This window comes from Muscardinus avellanarius (assembly GCF_963383645.1).
Source record: "Muscardinus avellanarius genome assembly, chromosome: 15".
Taxonomy (NCBI): domain Eukaryota; kingdom Metazoa; phylum Chordata; class Mammalia; order Rodentia; family Gliridae; genus Muscardinus; species Muscardinus avellanarius.
Window position 1 is genome coordinate 4,555,620 of NC_137801.1, and position 16,722 is coordinate 4,572,341.

At 48.4% G+C, this 16,722-nt stretch overlaps 1 protein-coding gene across 1 annotated transcript in view; it reads left to right on the forward strand.

Annotated features, from left to right (window-relative positions):
* Positions 1-16,303, forward strand: part of RNF144A (ring finger protein 144A) — a gene marked incomplete at its 3' end in the record, with an annotated part of 30,752 nt that extends 14,449 nt beyond the window's left edge. The window contains exons 4-7 of the mRNA XM_080711052.1: positions 1,453-1,660; positions 6,252-6,399; positions 11,309-11,398; positions 16,172-16,303. Coding sequence (XP_080567178.1) covers positions 1,453-1,660; positions 6,252-6,399; positions 11,309-11,398; positions 16,172-16,303 — 578 coding nt within the window. The remainder of the gene's footprint in view (positions 1-1,452; positions 1,661-6,251; positions 6,400-11,308; positions 11,399-16,171) is intronic.
* Between the last annotated feature and the right edge of the window lie 419 nt (positions 16,304-16,722).

Here is a 16,722-nt window from a genome sequence, read left to right on the forward strand (position 1 = left end):
TATGCATGTTGGTAGTCAGTACATCAAGGATGCTGAGCTAATAACTAAATTGCTGCCCATCCCACGATGACGTGTCTGAAGAGGTTTGGACCCTACCCCACCCCTGGCCTGTTACCGATCCCCAGTGAGAGCAGCTCCTCTTCTTCAGTGTCTTCAGTGCAGGTGAGCTGAGCCAGTGTGGCTGCCAGTCACGAGGCTGAGAACTCTGCAAGGACCTTTGCTTGTTTTCTCAGTTTCTCCTGCAAAACTTAGTTCTCTTGAGATCACTTCTCAAGGCCATTCCTGCCAAAAAGCTTAAGAACCTGTGATCTACCTGAAGGCCTTTGAAAACAGCCTTGTTATCTGCTTGTCTCCAGTCGAACCTTGGCAGAATTCTAGCAGTCCATGTGACTCCGGCCCAGTGCCCCTCACTGAAAAGTCAGCAGCTTCCAGACAAGAGGGAGAGTGGAAGGGGTAGCCCAAGGGCGTCTCAGGACCAGTTGCTTAGACACATGCAGATTCTGGAGAAGGCTATGGAAAAATGAAAGTGTCAATATATCCTGTTTTCAGAAATAAACACTGATTCCATTAAATGAGGCTTCATAGTAATGTGGGCTTCATTGTAAAGGTATTTACCTCAGAGCTTACATTTAAATTTGGGAAGAGAGACAGTCATCTGATTAGAACCATTTGATTAGAAAAATTATTCAGCCATCTTCCTTCTGTCTTCTCCCCCCCCCCTTTTTTTTTCTATTGTGTGTGTGTGTGTGTTTGGTACTGGAGATTGAACCCAGGGGCATTCTACCTCCACGCTACACCTCCAGCCCTATTTTTTATTCTTTATTTTGAAACAGGGTCTCACTGAGTTGCAGAGGGCCTAAGTAGCTGAGGCTACCCACGAACCTGGATCCTGTCTCAGCCTTCCAAGTACTGGGATTACAAGTGTGTGCCACCACACCTGGGTTTTTTCCCCATCTTTTAAGAAACATTTTCTGAATGCCAGCTCTGTGCCTAGCATGGGCCTGGGGGTGGCGACACAGGCCTGACTTACAGAGCTCTGTCTTTGGGACAGAGAAGGCATGGTGCTGGTGCTGTGAGAACCCAGCTGGTTGGGCAGGTGCAACTTTTTAGAGTGTGTGGTCCTTGACCTTGAGCCAGGCATGATACTACGGGACACAGCCTAGGGACCACGTGTGCACCAGGCACAGGGGCAGCATCCCTGAAAAACTTGGCATGTCTACAGATGTGCCATTGCCTGACAGGAGCAGGCTTAGAGGTGAGGAGGGACCGGAGCAGGGCAGAAGAGCAAGACAGGTGGCCTATGGAAGGGTGGGTTCGCTTCAGCTGCCTTATCTGGATGTCCTTCCTCATTGCTAAATGGGTTGGGTGATGCCCTGATAAGACCACACCCACCCCCCCCCCAACTCCCTTAGTCTCCCGGTTCTGATTCACCATTTTGTCTCCTTGTGCTAGAGGTGCTCTTCGATCCATGCCGGACGTGGTGCCCAGCGTCCACCTGCCAGGCGGTGTGCCAGCTCCAGGACATGGGACTGCAGAGCCCCCAGCTGGTGCAGTGCAAGGCTTGCGACATGGAGTTCTGCTCTGCCTGCAGAGCCCGCTGGCACCCCGGTCAAGGCTGCCCAGAGACCATGCCCATCACCTTCCTCCCAGGGGAGAACAGGTACCCTCCCTGCGTGAACGGCTGCGGAAGGTGTGGGCTGGAAGTTGTGGGCTAGAGAAAGGAAAGTGTCTCTGGGGAGGATGTGGCCACGGGTCCCTCAGCCCTAACGCACACACTTACTTCCTTTTCTGATGGTGTATTTTTTTTGAGAAATATTTGATAGACACTATATAAGGCCCTGAAAACATAAATATGCATAAGAACCACGCTCTACCTGCCTGGAGCAACGAATCCAGGGGCAGTTCATTGCCCTGCTGGGTTTTAAATCCTGAGACACCTGCAAATTCTCTAAGACTTTACTGTGTAAAAGGTGATCCAAAACGCAGAATCATGAACAGGAATAGGGCATTGGTTGTCAGTGCCAGAAGGATCAACAGGAACAGGTTTGCAGCTTCCTGAGGCCAAGGAAGCTATGTTCCTCTAAAAGTCTGAGTCTCTGGGAAGGAGATGGGAAATCTGAGTGTTCCTGATACCTTCCTTCTAACAGCCAGGTGATGTTCACCCACAGGACTCTGCACCTTCAAATATGTACCTTGATTTTGGTAGGATGAACCATGAGAAATTGATCATATCCAGGTCTTTCTTTACAAAAAATTGAGCATGCTCCCAGGATTCAGCTAGGCAGGCGGCCATGTTCCTGATGGAGGGACTGCTGTTACTGCCCACTGCCCACTCTAAGGGAGTCACTAGTCTGTCCCATTCTTCCGGTGCCCCACCCTGTTCTCCAGCACGAAACCCTGTGCCCTGTGTGTTCCAGGCACAGGTCTGCTCACTGGTCCCGCAACACACCCTGGGTCACTCTTATTTCTGTGTCGGTCCACGCCTTCTCCACCGTCCTTCCCACAAAGCTCCTCACCAGTCTTTGGGGCTCACGGGACCTCTGCCCAGCTTCCCAGTTCCCAGCTGAGACTCCACCTCTTCCTGTTGGAGATTATCCACATTGATTGCTCTCCTGGCCCTGTCGGGGTTCAGTTCTATCCATCTATCTGCGTGGTCAATTCTGCCATTTGGCTGAGCTCCTGTAGTCAGGGTGTGTGTGTGTGTGTGTGTGTGTGTGTGTGTGTGTGTGTGTGTGTGGACTCTGAGCCTGGCATACATTGGTCTCCAATGCCAGCCAGCCAGACCTGCTTCTCAGACTCAGGGTCATAGATATTTAGATGCTTCAAAACTTTACTATAAGAAACACATTTCTTGTTTAGTTGAATTTAAAAAAGAATCAGGGAGCTTAATTTTCAGTGTAGGAAGATGTAAATGGAAGTCAGATGTGAAGCATCCATCTTGTGAAACAGCAGGGCAGCTGTTTGAAACCCAGCTTCCTGCAAGGAGAGTGCCTGGGTTCCCACTTATTTCTTCAAGAGGTGCAGGAGGGAGGAAGGACAGCACCCTCTCCTGGTGGAGCAGGAAGCCCTGGTCCTGACACCAGCAGAGAAAGCTTCTCTAAGATGGAAATGATGATTTTTGGAACCTGATGACTTTACTTTCTTCATCCATGATAGGCCTCATAAATCATTCCACAAGGGTGATTTTAGTCAAAAGTTATAAGCCTTATTTTGTGAAAATTTAAAAATTAGTACATTCCACATTAAAATTGGGGCTTTCAGCTTCTCTGAGCCTCTGTTCCTGCATGGGAGCTGAGCAGCCCCGCCTCCCTGGACTGGAGCTTGTGGGGGAAACCGCAGCCCTTACCATGCCCTCTTGTCTCCTCAGAACTGGGGCTGACTGTCACTTGTCATTCTTAACTGAAGACACATTTGGTTGCGGTGGAGTTTTTTTTTTTTTTAATTAAATTTTCTCTTAGCCCGTATTTCTGTCCCCACCTGGCCGCTTCGCTCGTAGACTCACCTGCACTTCTTTGAAGCCTTGGGGCATGTGAAACATTGTTAAACGACCTCACATTCTGGTCTTATATAAATTTGGGTACATAGGGATGCCTGTTCTTTTAAATTTGCGTCTTTAGCAACACTTATTAATAATAATTTTAAATATAATGCAGATATACTAGGAGACTCTTGAGAAATATTTGCGTTTTATGAAGAATGCAGTACACCAGAAACTACATTTATTTTTGCGGGACCAGGGATTAGAATCAGGGGCATTCTGCTTTCGAGCTACACCCCCAGCCCTTGTTTTTATTCTTTATTTTGAAACAGGGTCTCATTGATTTTCAAAGGACCTCACTAAGTAGCTGAGACTGTCCTCAAACTGAGATCCTTTGTCTCAGCCTTCCAAATGCTGGCATTACAAGCGTGTGCCACCATGCCCAATTTAGAAACTACATTTTTTAACTGATTGTGTGTATGTGTTTGTATGTGTGTATATTTGCATACCTGTGTGTGTTACTCAGGACTAAATACAGGGATATTCTGCCTCTTGAGCTACATAACCAACTTTTTATTATTATTCTTGAAATAAGTCTTGCCTACATTTCTGAGAGTCTCACTAAGTTGTTGAGGCTGACCTTGAATCGGTGATTCTCCTGTCTCAGCCTCCCAAGTATTGGGAAGGATTACAGGCTTGAGCCACCATACCTGGCTGCTTTTGTTTTGAATATCTCTCTGAAACATGCTCGACACACTCCAGTGGTCTTGCCTTGCTGCGTGGCATTTCTTTTAAAAATAGCTTGTGAAAAAAAAATAATAGCTTGAGAACATTGGTTTCATTACTCTAAGGTCACACCTGCCATTTACCTCAAAACAGTTTAATCTGATCACCAGCCTCAGCCGGGGACTTGGTGCCTCATGACTGGGGGCTCTTTGCTAGCCCCAGTGTTGGAGGCCGGGGTCCCGCGTGGCCATGGCTCTCTCTGGGTCCTCTTGAAGGCATCTGTAAATGTTTTCTGCCATCCACCCTTGTAACAACACTCATTCATTCTAACTTACTTTTGCTGTAGCCAGATTGGTTTACACTTTGCTCTTGTTTTTTTTTTTTTTTTTTTTTTTTTTTTTAGTTCTGTTAATTAAACCCAGGGGCATTCTATCTCCAAACTGCACCCCAGTTCTATTAATATTTTTCTTTATTTTTAAACAGTCTTGCTAAATTGCTAAGGGTCTCGCTATGTTGCTGAGGTTAACCTCCAGCTTGCAATCCTTCTGTCTTAGATTCCCATGTTCTGGGATTACAGACATGTACCACCTGTAATCCAGTTATAGCTTGCTTTAAATTAAAGAATTTGAGCTAGAGGTGGTTTTGTGATTTTGCTGTAGTAGTACGAAAAATAACTATGTGTCATGTTGGCTTTGAAACTTTTGCATCTGACACGTGAAAACCCTGAAGTCCTCCTGCTATTCCTCAGATGAGTGCTAGTTGCCAGGTTGGTATGTTTTGGAGACAAGGAGGCTGTGATGGACAGGTCACCATAGCACATCATCTAAAATTTGCCTATGTGTCTCAAGACTGTGCTCCTGGCCACAGCCCTTGCCGGCGCTAGCCACACTCTCCAGTGTAGTTGCTCCTCCTTAGGATTTCTTAGCCTCTCACTTCTACCAGCGGACAAAACAGTATCCCATTAAATTCAAGCTTCCATTGCAGTACACTTGGTAACCTGGAGACATAACCATAAGGAAAATTCTCTACTATCTATCAGATGAGTCATACTAGAGTGACGCAGTGTTTAATTTTTCTCATTACTCTGATTCTGTGGGAGATCTTTCAGCCAGGGTGCACACAGAGTCCTGGAGTTTGCTTAGCCTCTGTGGTAGATCTGTGCTCCTGAATACATTCCTTTCTGAAAAGACTGCTCAGCCCAAAGGGGAGTTGTGGTTCTCCTGGTGAAGTTGGGATGAAACTGTCCGTCAAGTATCACCAACACACCCTGTAACCAGTGATTGTTTCTCTCGGCATTTATGCTACATCTTTTCATGTTTCCACGGACATTTTAGCCTTTGTTTAAAAATTTATAGCATGGGATAAACATCCTTCCCTACACATTCCTAAATATCTGTGCTCCCTTTTCAAGAGCAGCACTGAATTATCGCTGCTTTTAATCAATACTTCACACCAGCAGGCTACTGCCCCGTGCTTTCGCCATAGTGACCTTCTCCCTTGCTCGCGCTGATGAAAAACTAGGTCTTGAGGGCTGTCTCACAGCTGGTTTGTAGGCGACCCAGGACTTGCCCCTGGGCCTGGACCTGGCATGCCTTTAGTCACTGTATATCTAACTAGAATTTTCAGGGAAACTGACATTGTAAGACAAGCCAGGAAGATATAGTTAAGCATATAGTCTGTGTTTATGCACATTCATAACTTTTTTTCTGACATGAGCAAAGTACATAAAATTTACTACGAAGCCTTTGGAAAGCATATGGATATACGAATGAGGACTGGATGCATGACTCAGACACCTCCCTATAAGCCTTTTACCGTGTTTTTTTTTGTTTTGTTTTTCTCTGCGTATCTACATTTAGATATGCCGTCCCCCCTCCCAACTCCGTCAGGCCGAGGCACACTATTTGGGTTGTTTTTGGAGCACCTGTCTCTGGTTTTGCTGTGTTCCATTTAATAACAAGAGGTCTCAGTGGCTGCAGGTGCAGCCCGTGCTGCTGGGCTGTGGTGGGACCCACTGTGCCGGCTGCTCATCGCTCCTCTCCCACAGCTCTGCATTCAAAATGGACGAGGACGACGCGCCCATCAAGCGCTGTCCCAAGTGCAAAGTCTACATCGAACGGGACGAGGGGTGTGCGCAGATGATGTGCAAGAACTGCAAGCACGCCTTCTGCTGGTACTGCCTGGAGTCGCTGGACGTGAGTACTGCCCGGAGTCCCGCGGGCCCAAGGGCTCTGAGGGTCAGCCTTGGGGTGGAAGGGGCACCGGCCATATCTAAAGCGAGGCAAAGAAGTAATGTGGTGGGCTTTCTGTCTTTGTGAAAATGTTCATTCATTGGGTGTGATGCTGTTTGAAGCTCACTCAAGAGTTCTAAGCCGGGCGTGGTGGCGCACGCTTGTAATCCCAGCATTGGGGAGGCTGAGACCCGAGGATCGCGGTTCGCTGACAGCCTCCACTAATTAGTGAGGCCCTCTGCAACTCAGTGAGACCCGGTTTCAAAATAAAGAATAAAAAATAGGGCAGGGGGTGTAGCTCAGAGGTTGAATGCCCCTGGGTTCCATCCCCAGACCCACGAAAAAAAAAATAAAAAAATAAAAAGAGTTCTGGTCCATGGACAGCTTGAGGCATGGCCTAGCTTTTAAGGGGTGTTGTGAATCTTAGGACCTTAGGCTCTTCCTGAGGGGGACCTGCCATAGTCAGCTCAGCTCCTCTGGTAGAATAAATACCACAGACCGGGAAGTAAAATCAATGGGTCCTCTCTCGCGCAGTTGAGGAGGTCCTAGGCCAAGAACAGGCGGGTCCTGTTCCTGAAGAGGACTGAATAAATCTGGGAGAACTATTACCCTTCTTCTGTATTGAGGGCTTCATTTCTACTCATGGTCAAGCTCAGTAAATCAGTCACAAGCTTCTGTTTCTTCAGAATAAGTCAAGCTCTCCTCTGACCTGGTGGTGAGGCTGTGTTTGGAATGACATCTGAAGCCCACAGATTGGGAATTTCAAAGTCTTTTTAATTTTTTTTTTCTATTTTACTATAGTCCAAGTTTTGGATTTTTTTTTAAAATTGTCTATTGTGTGAAAGGAGTCATTGGCCAGAAGCCCATGACCCTGGAAGTCCCAACAAATCATGTCTAGCCATTTATCCCAAAAGTCTATATGGAAGAGGCCATGGTTACAAGCAGGAAAGGGGCTTTAGTTGATATGGCCACACGGGGAAGGTAAGCAAGAGTGCGCATCCCTTCCCTGCCCACCGGGACTGATATGCTCTCTGTGTTTAAATCGAGAAGTGGGCAGGGGGAGTGAGAAGCGTCATTAAACACCTCCATGGGACGGCTCCGTCACCTCATTGTCCTGGTTCTGGTTCTGCGAACTGGCTCTGGAGAAGTGCTGGTCTCCTGAGGGCTCAGTCTTCATCTCCTCTCAGCTTGCTTGCTTCTCTCTCGGACCTCAAAGGGGACTTCGGTTCCCAGGAGACTATGGCTCCAGGTCTGTGGGTCAGTCTCATCCTTGATGACGGGCCACAAGGCTCTGCTGTTCCTGAAAGGTGGAGCACAATGACTGGAGACTTCCAGTCAGCCCTCCAGGACAGGCAGGGGTGAAGGCCTGGGTATTGAATGTCTCTGCAGATCTTGAAACGCTTTATCCTGTTTTCAGCTACCACTGGGCATCCACAGTGAAGAGTCAATGCTCCTTAGCCAAAGTAGCTTCTCATTCCGTCTTCTAATTGAATTAGCATATAGTATTGTAGCTGACCTGCAATTTGCCACTCTAGCTTTTACCCAAAGAGGAAGGGAGTGAAATGCCAGGTCTGCTACATGACACACCCTGCCCCCGAGGACTCTTGGTGGACAATATTAGAAATGACAGACAAAATCCTTACTTTTTGGACTATTCTGGTTTCTGCATCTCCTTCTAGTACTGCTTAGAGCAGTCCCAGGGAAGGGATAAAGCCGCTATCTCTCTTTTACACTCAAGGATGCACATCCCTGCTCCGGGCCCTGGTGCAGCACCCTCTCTGCTTGCCCCTGTCCTACGGCCCCTGCCCAGCTCTGCCTGAACCCGGGGAGGGCCACACAGGTCTCTTCCTTTCTCAGTGCTTCCTCCAGGCCAAGAGCTCTCATCACCCTTGCAGATGAAAAGCTGCTGGAAGCCAGTGGTGTTGCTGAAGAGACAGGATCCCCAAGGAGAGAGAGTCCATTTGGGGGACAATTTGTCAAGGACATTTGTGGTGTTTCCAGACAAGATCAGCTGAAATCATCCCTGAGTTCTCATCAGAGGAGGGATCATTTAGCATACTTAGCTGGTCTTTTCTCCGGAGCATGTCCTGCACACACAAGTGTCAGGGTTGTGAATTACTCTACACTGGGCCCTTGTCTCCATACCCCTCCTTGGCCCCCGTAGACCCCCCCAGGAAGCCTCCCTGCTTTTCATCCCTACCCACGGCCCCACCTTTCCTGCTCACAAAGACCTTCCCTCATGGTCTTTCTCTCTGGTTAAAAGAGAGCAGATCGTTCCTATTGATTAGTCATCGTTTTGCGACAGCACTGGACAATCTGCTCTCCATGTCTGCTGTGTTTAATCCACACAGCGCTTCTGTGAGTCGGGGCTATTATTTCCTTTTCTCAAGAGGAAGTCCAGGGGAGTTATCAGTGACTAGTGAAGGCATCCATCGTCCAGCCTCTCCCTGCAGACTGCACACTGGCTCCTGCGCCCAGGCCAGTTGCTTCAAGCCAGAGTTGGACAGGAAACATCAGCCTTCACGATGCAGGAATTACCCCGAGTGTTTGTTTTTTCTCTGCACATCTGGCTGCTTGTGACTCTATTGTCTGCTGCACTGTTTCTCTCCCACCATGAGTTTATGGAACTTCTCTGAACAGCAGGAAATGTGCCCTGGCACAAAAGTGCTGCTAGACTCCTGGCAGACTTTACTGCCTAAGGGCTCATCCATAAACTTAAAATCACACTTAAGTGCATATATTGTAAGAAGCTTTTAAAGTGCTTTCAGGAGGGGGTAAGAAAAGCAGATCTTAGATAAGCTTTTATTGTTTTCAGGAGACTCACACTAAGTGAGCAGCTCCCTTCTGGGTGGATAAAGTGCGTGACCTTGAGCCCAACCCAGCAGAAAACACCATCCTGTGCGAGGCCGACCTCACTGTAAAGAGGGCTGTTCACACTGGCGTGAGGCCACCAGCAGCCAGCGGAGGCAGCGCTGCCCTGGATGGCGCTGGGGGGAGACTGAACGGGTGTTTGCTCACCAGGCAAAGGGAATACAAGGTGTTGAACCCAGCAGCTGCAGAAGAACTAGACATGGCAAAGGTCTCATGAACTTGCAGGTGGCCAGAGATGCTGGAGAGATAGCCAGGACCATGCTGAATGGCTCTGTGCATCAAGCTCAGGACGCTGGCCTCCAGTTCAGAGGCCTGGACACCAATCCAAGCACTCCTGCAAGGTCAGCTTGGATCAGAACCAATCAGGGAGTTTGGGGACCAGGCCTCCTTCTAGACTTGCAGGCTAGTATCAGTGGGGTGAAGCCCCAAGAGTCCTTATTTTCCATAAGCTTCGAGATGATTCTGATGGGCAGGAACCACTTCCACCAGCGGAGAACATTAAAGACTTTTGAACTGAGTAGGTCCACACGATTCAATCTGTGTTTCAGAACAGGGATTCAAACACACTTCAAAAGAGTCTATGGTGCAAGACGTGGTGGTAGGCAGCCTAGGAAAACGAGATGCACAGGTGGAGCGTGATATCAGAGGTGTGTATGCACCACCTCAGTGTGAAAGACAGGAGAATCCCAAATTCGGGGAGGACAGGAAGGCAGTGGAGAGGGGTGACCAGATTGACTTTACTAATGACATTTGTGTGGCCAGAACAGAACTTGAGTTCTTCTGTCCTGCACATTCTTTGGCAAATGGAAGTCTAGGCCAAGAAGGGGAGGTAAATGGTAGCAGGGCGGACTCAGCCTCCAGGGAAGGCTTCCTGGGGTCACACCGTGGAGTCCAGGACGCGGCGCCACACCACTGTGATTTCAGACCCAGGAGGGTTAGCCTCTCAAATCAGCATGAGCAAGCTGGCTCCCATCTCAAGATGAGAGGACTGTGGACTCGGGCACCCAGCCTAGCCACAGAGTCATTCATTTTAGGGGCCTGAGGTCAGCGGCCCAGACCCCGCTCCTCTTGATTTCAGAACAGTGTCCTGTCTTGGAAGAAGACTGTTTCTTTACAGCCTTGGTAAAATAAGTAAACAACCTTGCCCCTGTGTGCTACCGTTTACCTGACCGTTTCCTTATTAGCAAGAGGATGGGAAGGTTTGTGGAGGAGTGGAGGGTTTTGAGATTAGCCTTTCACCTGGCACTTACTGGTGCCCAGGAAGACAGGGGTGCTGGGCTCAGAGCTGGGGGGGGCATCTTCAGAGATGGGCGCTGTGAGTGTCCTGACTCTGATGGGCCCATGAAGTGGTTAGAAATGAAGGTGGATCATTGACCAGACATTGCCTGAGTGTCAGAAACGGGGATCATTGCTCAGTCTGGACCCACAGAGAAATTGTGGGTGGATGATATTCCTGGGCTAATCTTGAATAATGATATATATGGTAATGGTCTGAGTTGAGAGAGGGCGCTTTGTGGATGAGAATCTAACACCAGTCACGGGCCAGTGGAGAAGCCAGTTGTTACCCTTGGAAGTGATCCCTCCAGAATTGCTCTGCTGGGATCAAACCCAGCCAGGCTCAGGAGGAGCTCTGTGGAGTGGGAATCTCTCCAGCTTGCTAAATGGCCCTGCATCTGCACAACCATCTCTTTCCTGCAAGCTCAGGAGATGGAGATGGCTACTGTGCCAAGGAGACTCTTCTTTGGGCTGAAGACAAACCTAGTCTGAGACTCCCTCTAGGGCTCGCTGCCGGCCATCCCCTCCAGGATGCTCCTCATGGAGGGTGACAGCTGTAGCAGCTGCAGCCGGGTACCTGTGCAAGTGGGTGCCTTCCCAGCTGCCTCCTTCCCCTCCTCCCCGCCTCCACTTCCCGGGTGTGTGCAAAGGAAGCCTGGCTGAGGCTGCGGTCTCCAGTGCACAGAGCTGATGCCCCTTTCACCTCTTTCCTTTCTCTTCTTGACAGGATGACTTCCTCCTGATACATTATGACAAGGGACCCTGCCGCAACAAGTTGGGCCACTCCCGGGCATCTGTGATCTGGCATCGGACACAGGTAAGAGGCATCTCACCTGGAACTTGGACTTCAGGAAGAGAAAGAGAGAGAGACAGACAGAGACACAGACAGAGAACGAGAGAGAGAAAGTATACGTGTGTGTGTGTGTGTGTGTGTGTGTGTGTGTGTGCGCGTGTGTGTGTGTGTGTGTGCGCGCGCGCGTTATAGTCTAGAAAACTAAATCAGGTGGTTGAAGATGTGCTATGGAGAGATGGAGCTGGAAATGTGTGGTTCCTTCTAACCAGAAGAAGTCTGAGGTATCACTGCTGGCAGCTCTGGCCCAGAGTTAGAGTTAATATGGGTCACCCCTAACACATGATGGATCTTCAACTTCAGATTATTATTTGCATGTTACTCATGACCGTGGTCATGATGTACTATATATACTGACTCTTTTATTAATCTCTAAGCAGTGCTTAACAAAAAGCTTAAAGAGGGTCTGAGTTCAGCAGGTAGATAACAAGGAAAGATAGTGGCTGCTCCCAAGCCTTCCGTGTCTCCCCAGTGCAAGACCGTCTTGAGCGTACAGTGTGATGCTCCATCTTCTTCAGCTGTGGCTGCCGTTCTGTCGCCAACATCGCATCAACAGTACCCCAAACGTGCCCAGTGGCTCCAGGCCACTAGGGAGACACAGAAGGCTTGAAAGCAGCAGAACGCAGTGCTTAGAGGGGCGTAACTTGCAGGCTCCTCATGGTGACGCTCCTGGAACTCCACGTTGGGTTAAGGTTTGTCTCTATATACAAAGCCGGAATTGCCGGCCCGGTGGCCTCTCAGAAGGCCCCCCCATGGTGGCGTGCTGTCTTCCTTCTCTACTCCAGCCTCTCTCCTTGCTTGGTTTGCTTCTTCTTTCTGCTCACTCAGATCCCCTTCTTTCAATTTTAAGGTTCTGCTCTGACCCCACATCTTGCATCCAGCTGTCTCTAATCCGTCTGCCCACAAGCTCTGAGCAGCAGCTTTTGAATCTGACTTGACTGCAGCCCACAGCTAGACATGCACCGCGTACCTTGTACCCCACACAAGCACCTGTGCGTAGCTTACCCACTTTTTGCTGACATAATTTCTATTCTGTTCTATTTACTAACACCCCTGTCTTGACCAGACTAGTTGATTGTACACCCTGTGAGAGAGTCCAGACACTGGCCTGGGCATGAATTGTATCATGGCTTAGAACTTCTTGCCAGACTCATGTGCTCCTTAGAGAGTGCTCCAGTATCTGCCATGAAGGGCCGTCCCACCTCAGACTCCATGAGACTCAACAAGCCAACCCATGACCTCTGCGCAATGCAGTTGGTCACTGTGACCAGGTCCCTTCTAGCTCCTTAACAGTCCTGCCCTTAGATGTGAAGTTCAGTAAAATTGTTGTAAGGACTTTCAGCATGCTTTCTGGGTATTATCAAAGGTTTCTTCTATTATTATTATTATTATTATTATTATTATTATTATTATTATTTTGCAGTACTGAGAATAGAACCCAGGACCATTCTACCCCCAAGAGACACCCCAACCCTATTTTTTTTAAATTTTGAAACAGGGTCTCAATGAGTTGCAAAGGGCCTCACTAAGCATCTGAGGCTCTCCGCAAACTGTGATTCTCCTGTCCAAGCCTCCCAAATGCTGGGATTACAAGTGTGCACCACCACATCTGAATGCTCTTATTATTTTTTATGAGAACGAAAGTACTATACACCAAATATATTTTACCCAGCACACTTTCCAAGTGGACCTTTCCATCAAGATATTGTGCTATGTGTAAAAAAAAAAAATCATGGATCTGTATTGTAAAGGTTTTGCACAATATATTTTGCCTTTAGTGATACATTTTTTGATCTGTGTGAAAAGGTCTCCTGCTGGAGTAGGTAGGAGTGAGAGATGGCAGGGGCCAGTCTGGCCCGGACACAGCGTACACAACATGGTCTTTGTGCTGTTACCTGCGGGGCTCCCCATCGTGAGCACCAGCCCGCAGTGGCTGGACCTGTCCATCTACCCTGCTGTACATTCAACTCTAGCTCTGTGGCTCCAAGGCTGTGCCCGTGTCCCAACACAATCCCACCAACAACCAAAACGTAGAAGAGCTGAAGGACCTGTTTTTGTTTTTTTTAATTAGAGTAAATTTACTCTTTTAGATGCTAATATCTGTCTGGAGACACTCTTACCCAGTACTGGCTCTTCCATCTATTCTGAGTAGCAAAGAGACACTTCTTATTCAGGTCAAGAAGGGCAGAGGACTCTGACTGGCATATGCGGATTCTCACAGCAAAGGCCTTCACAGATGAGCCGAAGGGCAAGGACCCCGCCTGGAGATGTTCCGCCTTGTGCAGAATTCTTCCACAAATACCGTTCACTGAATCAGTGAAGTGGACCCTGGGATGCCCAGCTTTGTCATGTGAAACAAATATCAGGGCCTTTAGAGCCGTTTCTGTGGACAGGACTTTTGCCTCTCTGAAATGAGAACACTGGACTGGGTTGTGATCCAGGAATCCAGCATGATGTCTACAGCTTCTGCAGATTTTCACCATGTTCTGGTTCCAAGTTCCAGTGCTGTAGAGATGCTTGGCTTGCCTTCCGGTGTTCTGATGGTACCTTGGTTTTCCAGAGCTTTCGAGCGTGGCTTGGAGAACCCTTTGGTGAGACTATTCAGAATGTGGCCCGTTTCTCTGCAACTGGTTCACCCCATGTCCACACAGGATGTGTATTTGAGGTTGGAAATGCTCACAGTGAGTGTGTTCTGGTCTCACACAATTAGAGGGGGCACCATCCGCTGCTCTGGGGCTTTACCAACACACAGATGCCACCTTGATGAGCAGGGTCCTCTCGGGACCCTGGGCCACTGCCCTTTCTGTCTCTGCATGTCTATTCTGGTAACATTCATGGTATGCTCACCAGGTGATTATTTTTGCTTGGTGATATGTGCTCATATCTCATTACTTTCTGTTGGCTACTTTCTTCTGGCAGTAGCTGCCTTTACCCAATACTGATTGGCATTTGATTGACAACCCGGCTTGTCAGAGCTCCCGCAAAGGAAGAGGCAAGGTAGACAAGTGAGATGCGAAGATGGAGTCCCGTGGACAAGAATGTGGCCAAGGGTTGGAGATGTTTTGGCTCCTTTAAAACTGACAGTTATCTATCAGGCACTTGGGATTCTTAGGAGCATGTTTTATAGAAGACCTCACTGTGTGTTTTTTTGGGGTCTGAGGTATCAGTGTACACGGCCTCTTAACAAAGCATCATCCAGTGTGCGCTGTGTGTGATCCAGCCACAGACTTTGTTTAGCAAGAGAAAGTTGCCCACTGGGCAACCGCCATGGTTTTTCAGTATGAGCACTATCTACTTTATCAGTGCAACATGACATTATTTACTAAATGCAATCTTGCTTATAAACACACACGTGTGTATGTGTGTGTGTATGTGTGTGGATGTGTGTGTGTGTTGCTTTTCAGAAGAAATTCTCATTCAAGGTATCCTTTTCTTCACACATCTGGGATGCTTTAGTAGCTGATAATTTGAGAGTTGATAATGGCCCTGAGACATCGTTAGCCTCATTTGTTTATCTTACAACAGAGAAAACAGACCCAAGGAGAAGCAAAGCCTCAGAACGAGAACCACATGTGCAGTGCTTTCATGTACTTACCACTCTGAGCACTAGGTGGCGGTCTAGCTCCATCTTCAGATTCCAGGTCGGCCCTCTCTGTGGCCTGGTAGGGTTGCAGCTGATGGCCAGGATGGCTTCACTGCCCAGTTTAGATGACAGCGTGGCTACATCTGAAGTTTACACATACCTAGGGATAAGCATGTTTTAAAACAAAAATTGAAATTACATAGCAGCCAGTGTTTTAAGTTCCAGCAATGACGAGGGTGAGGCTATTCTGTAACGGTCCCTGCCTGCCTGTGTCTTTCTGCTTTCCTTGACCACGAAGCCCTTTCCCAGTCTTTCTTGCATGCTATCTCTCCTGTTCTATAATCTCAGCAGTCACCCACTGAGAACCCTCCTTTTCTCTAGTAAATGTTAGTGTCGGTCACTTGGAATCCCTCTGCAACTGGAGCTGAGGTAGTTTCTGTAAAATGTATTGTTATCAGTTGATCAGATTTGAGCCTTTCTACACCAGAAAGCAGCACGCTCCTTGAGGGCCACATCGTGTGCACCTTTGTCTTTGTGGCGCTTAGTGTGCCATCTGGCTCCGAGTGGGTGTTCAGGGAACTTGGATGGATGGATGGATGGATGGGGAGAAAGTGAACATGAGTGCTTGTGTGGGTAGGTGGGTAGATGAATGGGTGAGTAGGTGAATTAACATCTAGATAGGTAGTGGTTGACTAGAAGGTCGATGGGTGGGTCAGTGGATGGATACAAGAATGGATGGATAAATAATAGGTAGAAAAATGGATGCATGGATAGGTGGACTGATGATCAGTGGATGGATGAATGGATGGATAAAATGGACAGCTGAAAGATAAGTGGATATATGAATGATGGACAGATGCACAGATGGATGGATAGATGGATATGATGGATGCATGGATGCATGGATGGATGCATGGGTGAGTGGATGAATGGTGGATCAGTGGATGAAGAGAATGGACAATTAATGATAGGTGGATGGATTCATACATGCATGGGTAGATGGATAGATTGATAGATGATGGGGTGGTAGATGAATGAATGATGGATGGATGGATGGATGGATGGATGGATGGATGGTTGGTTGTGCTTTGAATGCTTTGGCTATGGGACCTACAAACTGACTTCCTTAGCTCTACTGTTTGGTTTCCTTCTTCCAGGTTGTGGGCATTTTTGCTGGATTTGGGCTCCTGCTCCTGGTGGCCTCACCGTTCCTGCTCCTGGCCACTCCCTTTGTTCTTTGCTGCAAGTGCAAGTGCAGTAAAGGCGACGATGACCCGTTACCCACCTAGAGGAAGGCTGGATGCTGGACAAGATCCCCAACACCCACCGGGAAGCGTGGCCCTCTCCCACCCACCCCACCGTCCCCCCTCACTAAACATTTTTCTTGCCTTATGTGCCCCGTTGAGCTTCATAGCATTGGGCTGGATGCCATGATTTCAGGGACTGGTGTCAGGATGTTTGCTAAGGCCCCAGGTGTGGTCACCTAGGTGTGGGGAAGGCAAGGCAGGCGTGGCGGGCCGTCCCCACAGAGTCAGCCTCTGCAGACCTGACCGATAGTAAACGACGCAGGCCAGGCAGTGTTGTCCCCGCGGTGGTAGATTAGGAGCTGGCGGGGCTGAGAGACTGTCTTCTCCTTGGCTTCAAGATGGTGCCACGTGGAGAAAAGAAGTCTTTTAAGGATCACAGCTCTCTTCAACAGAATCCTATT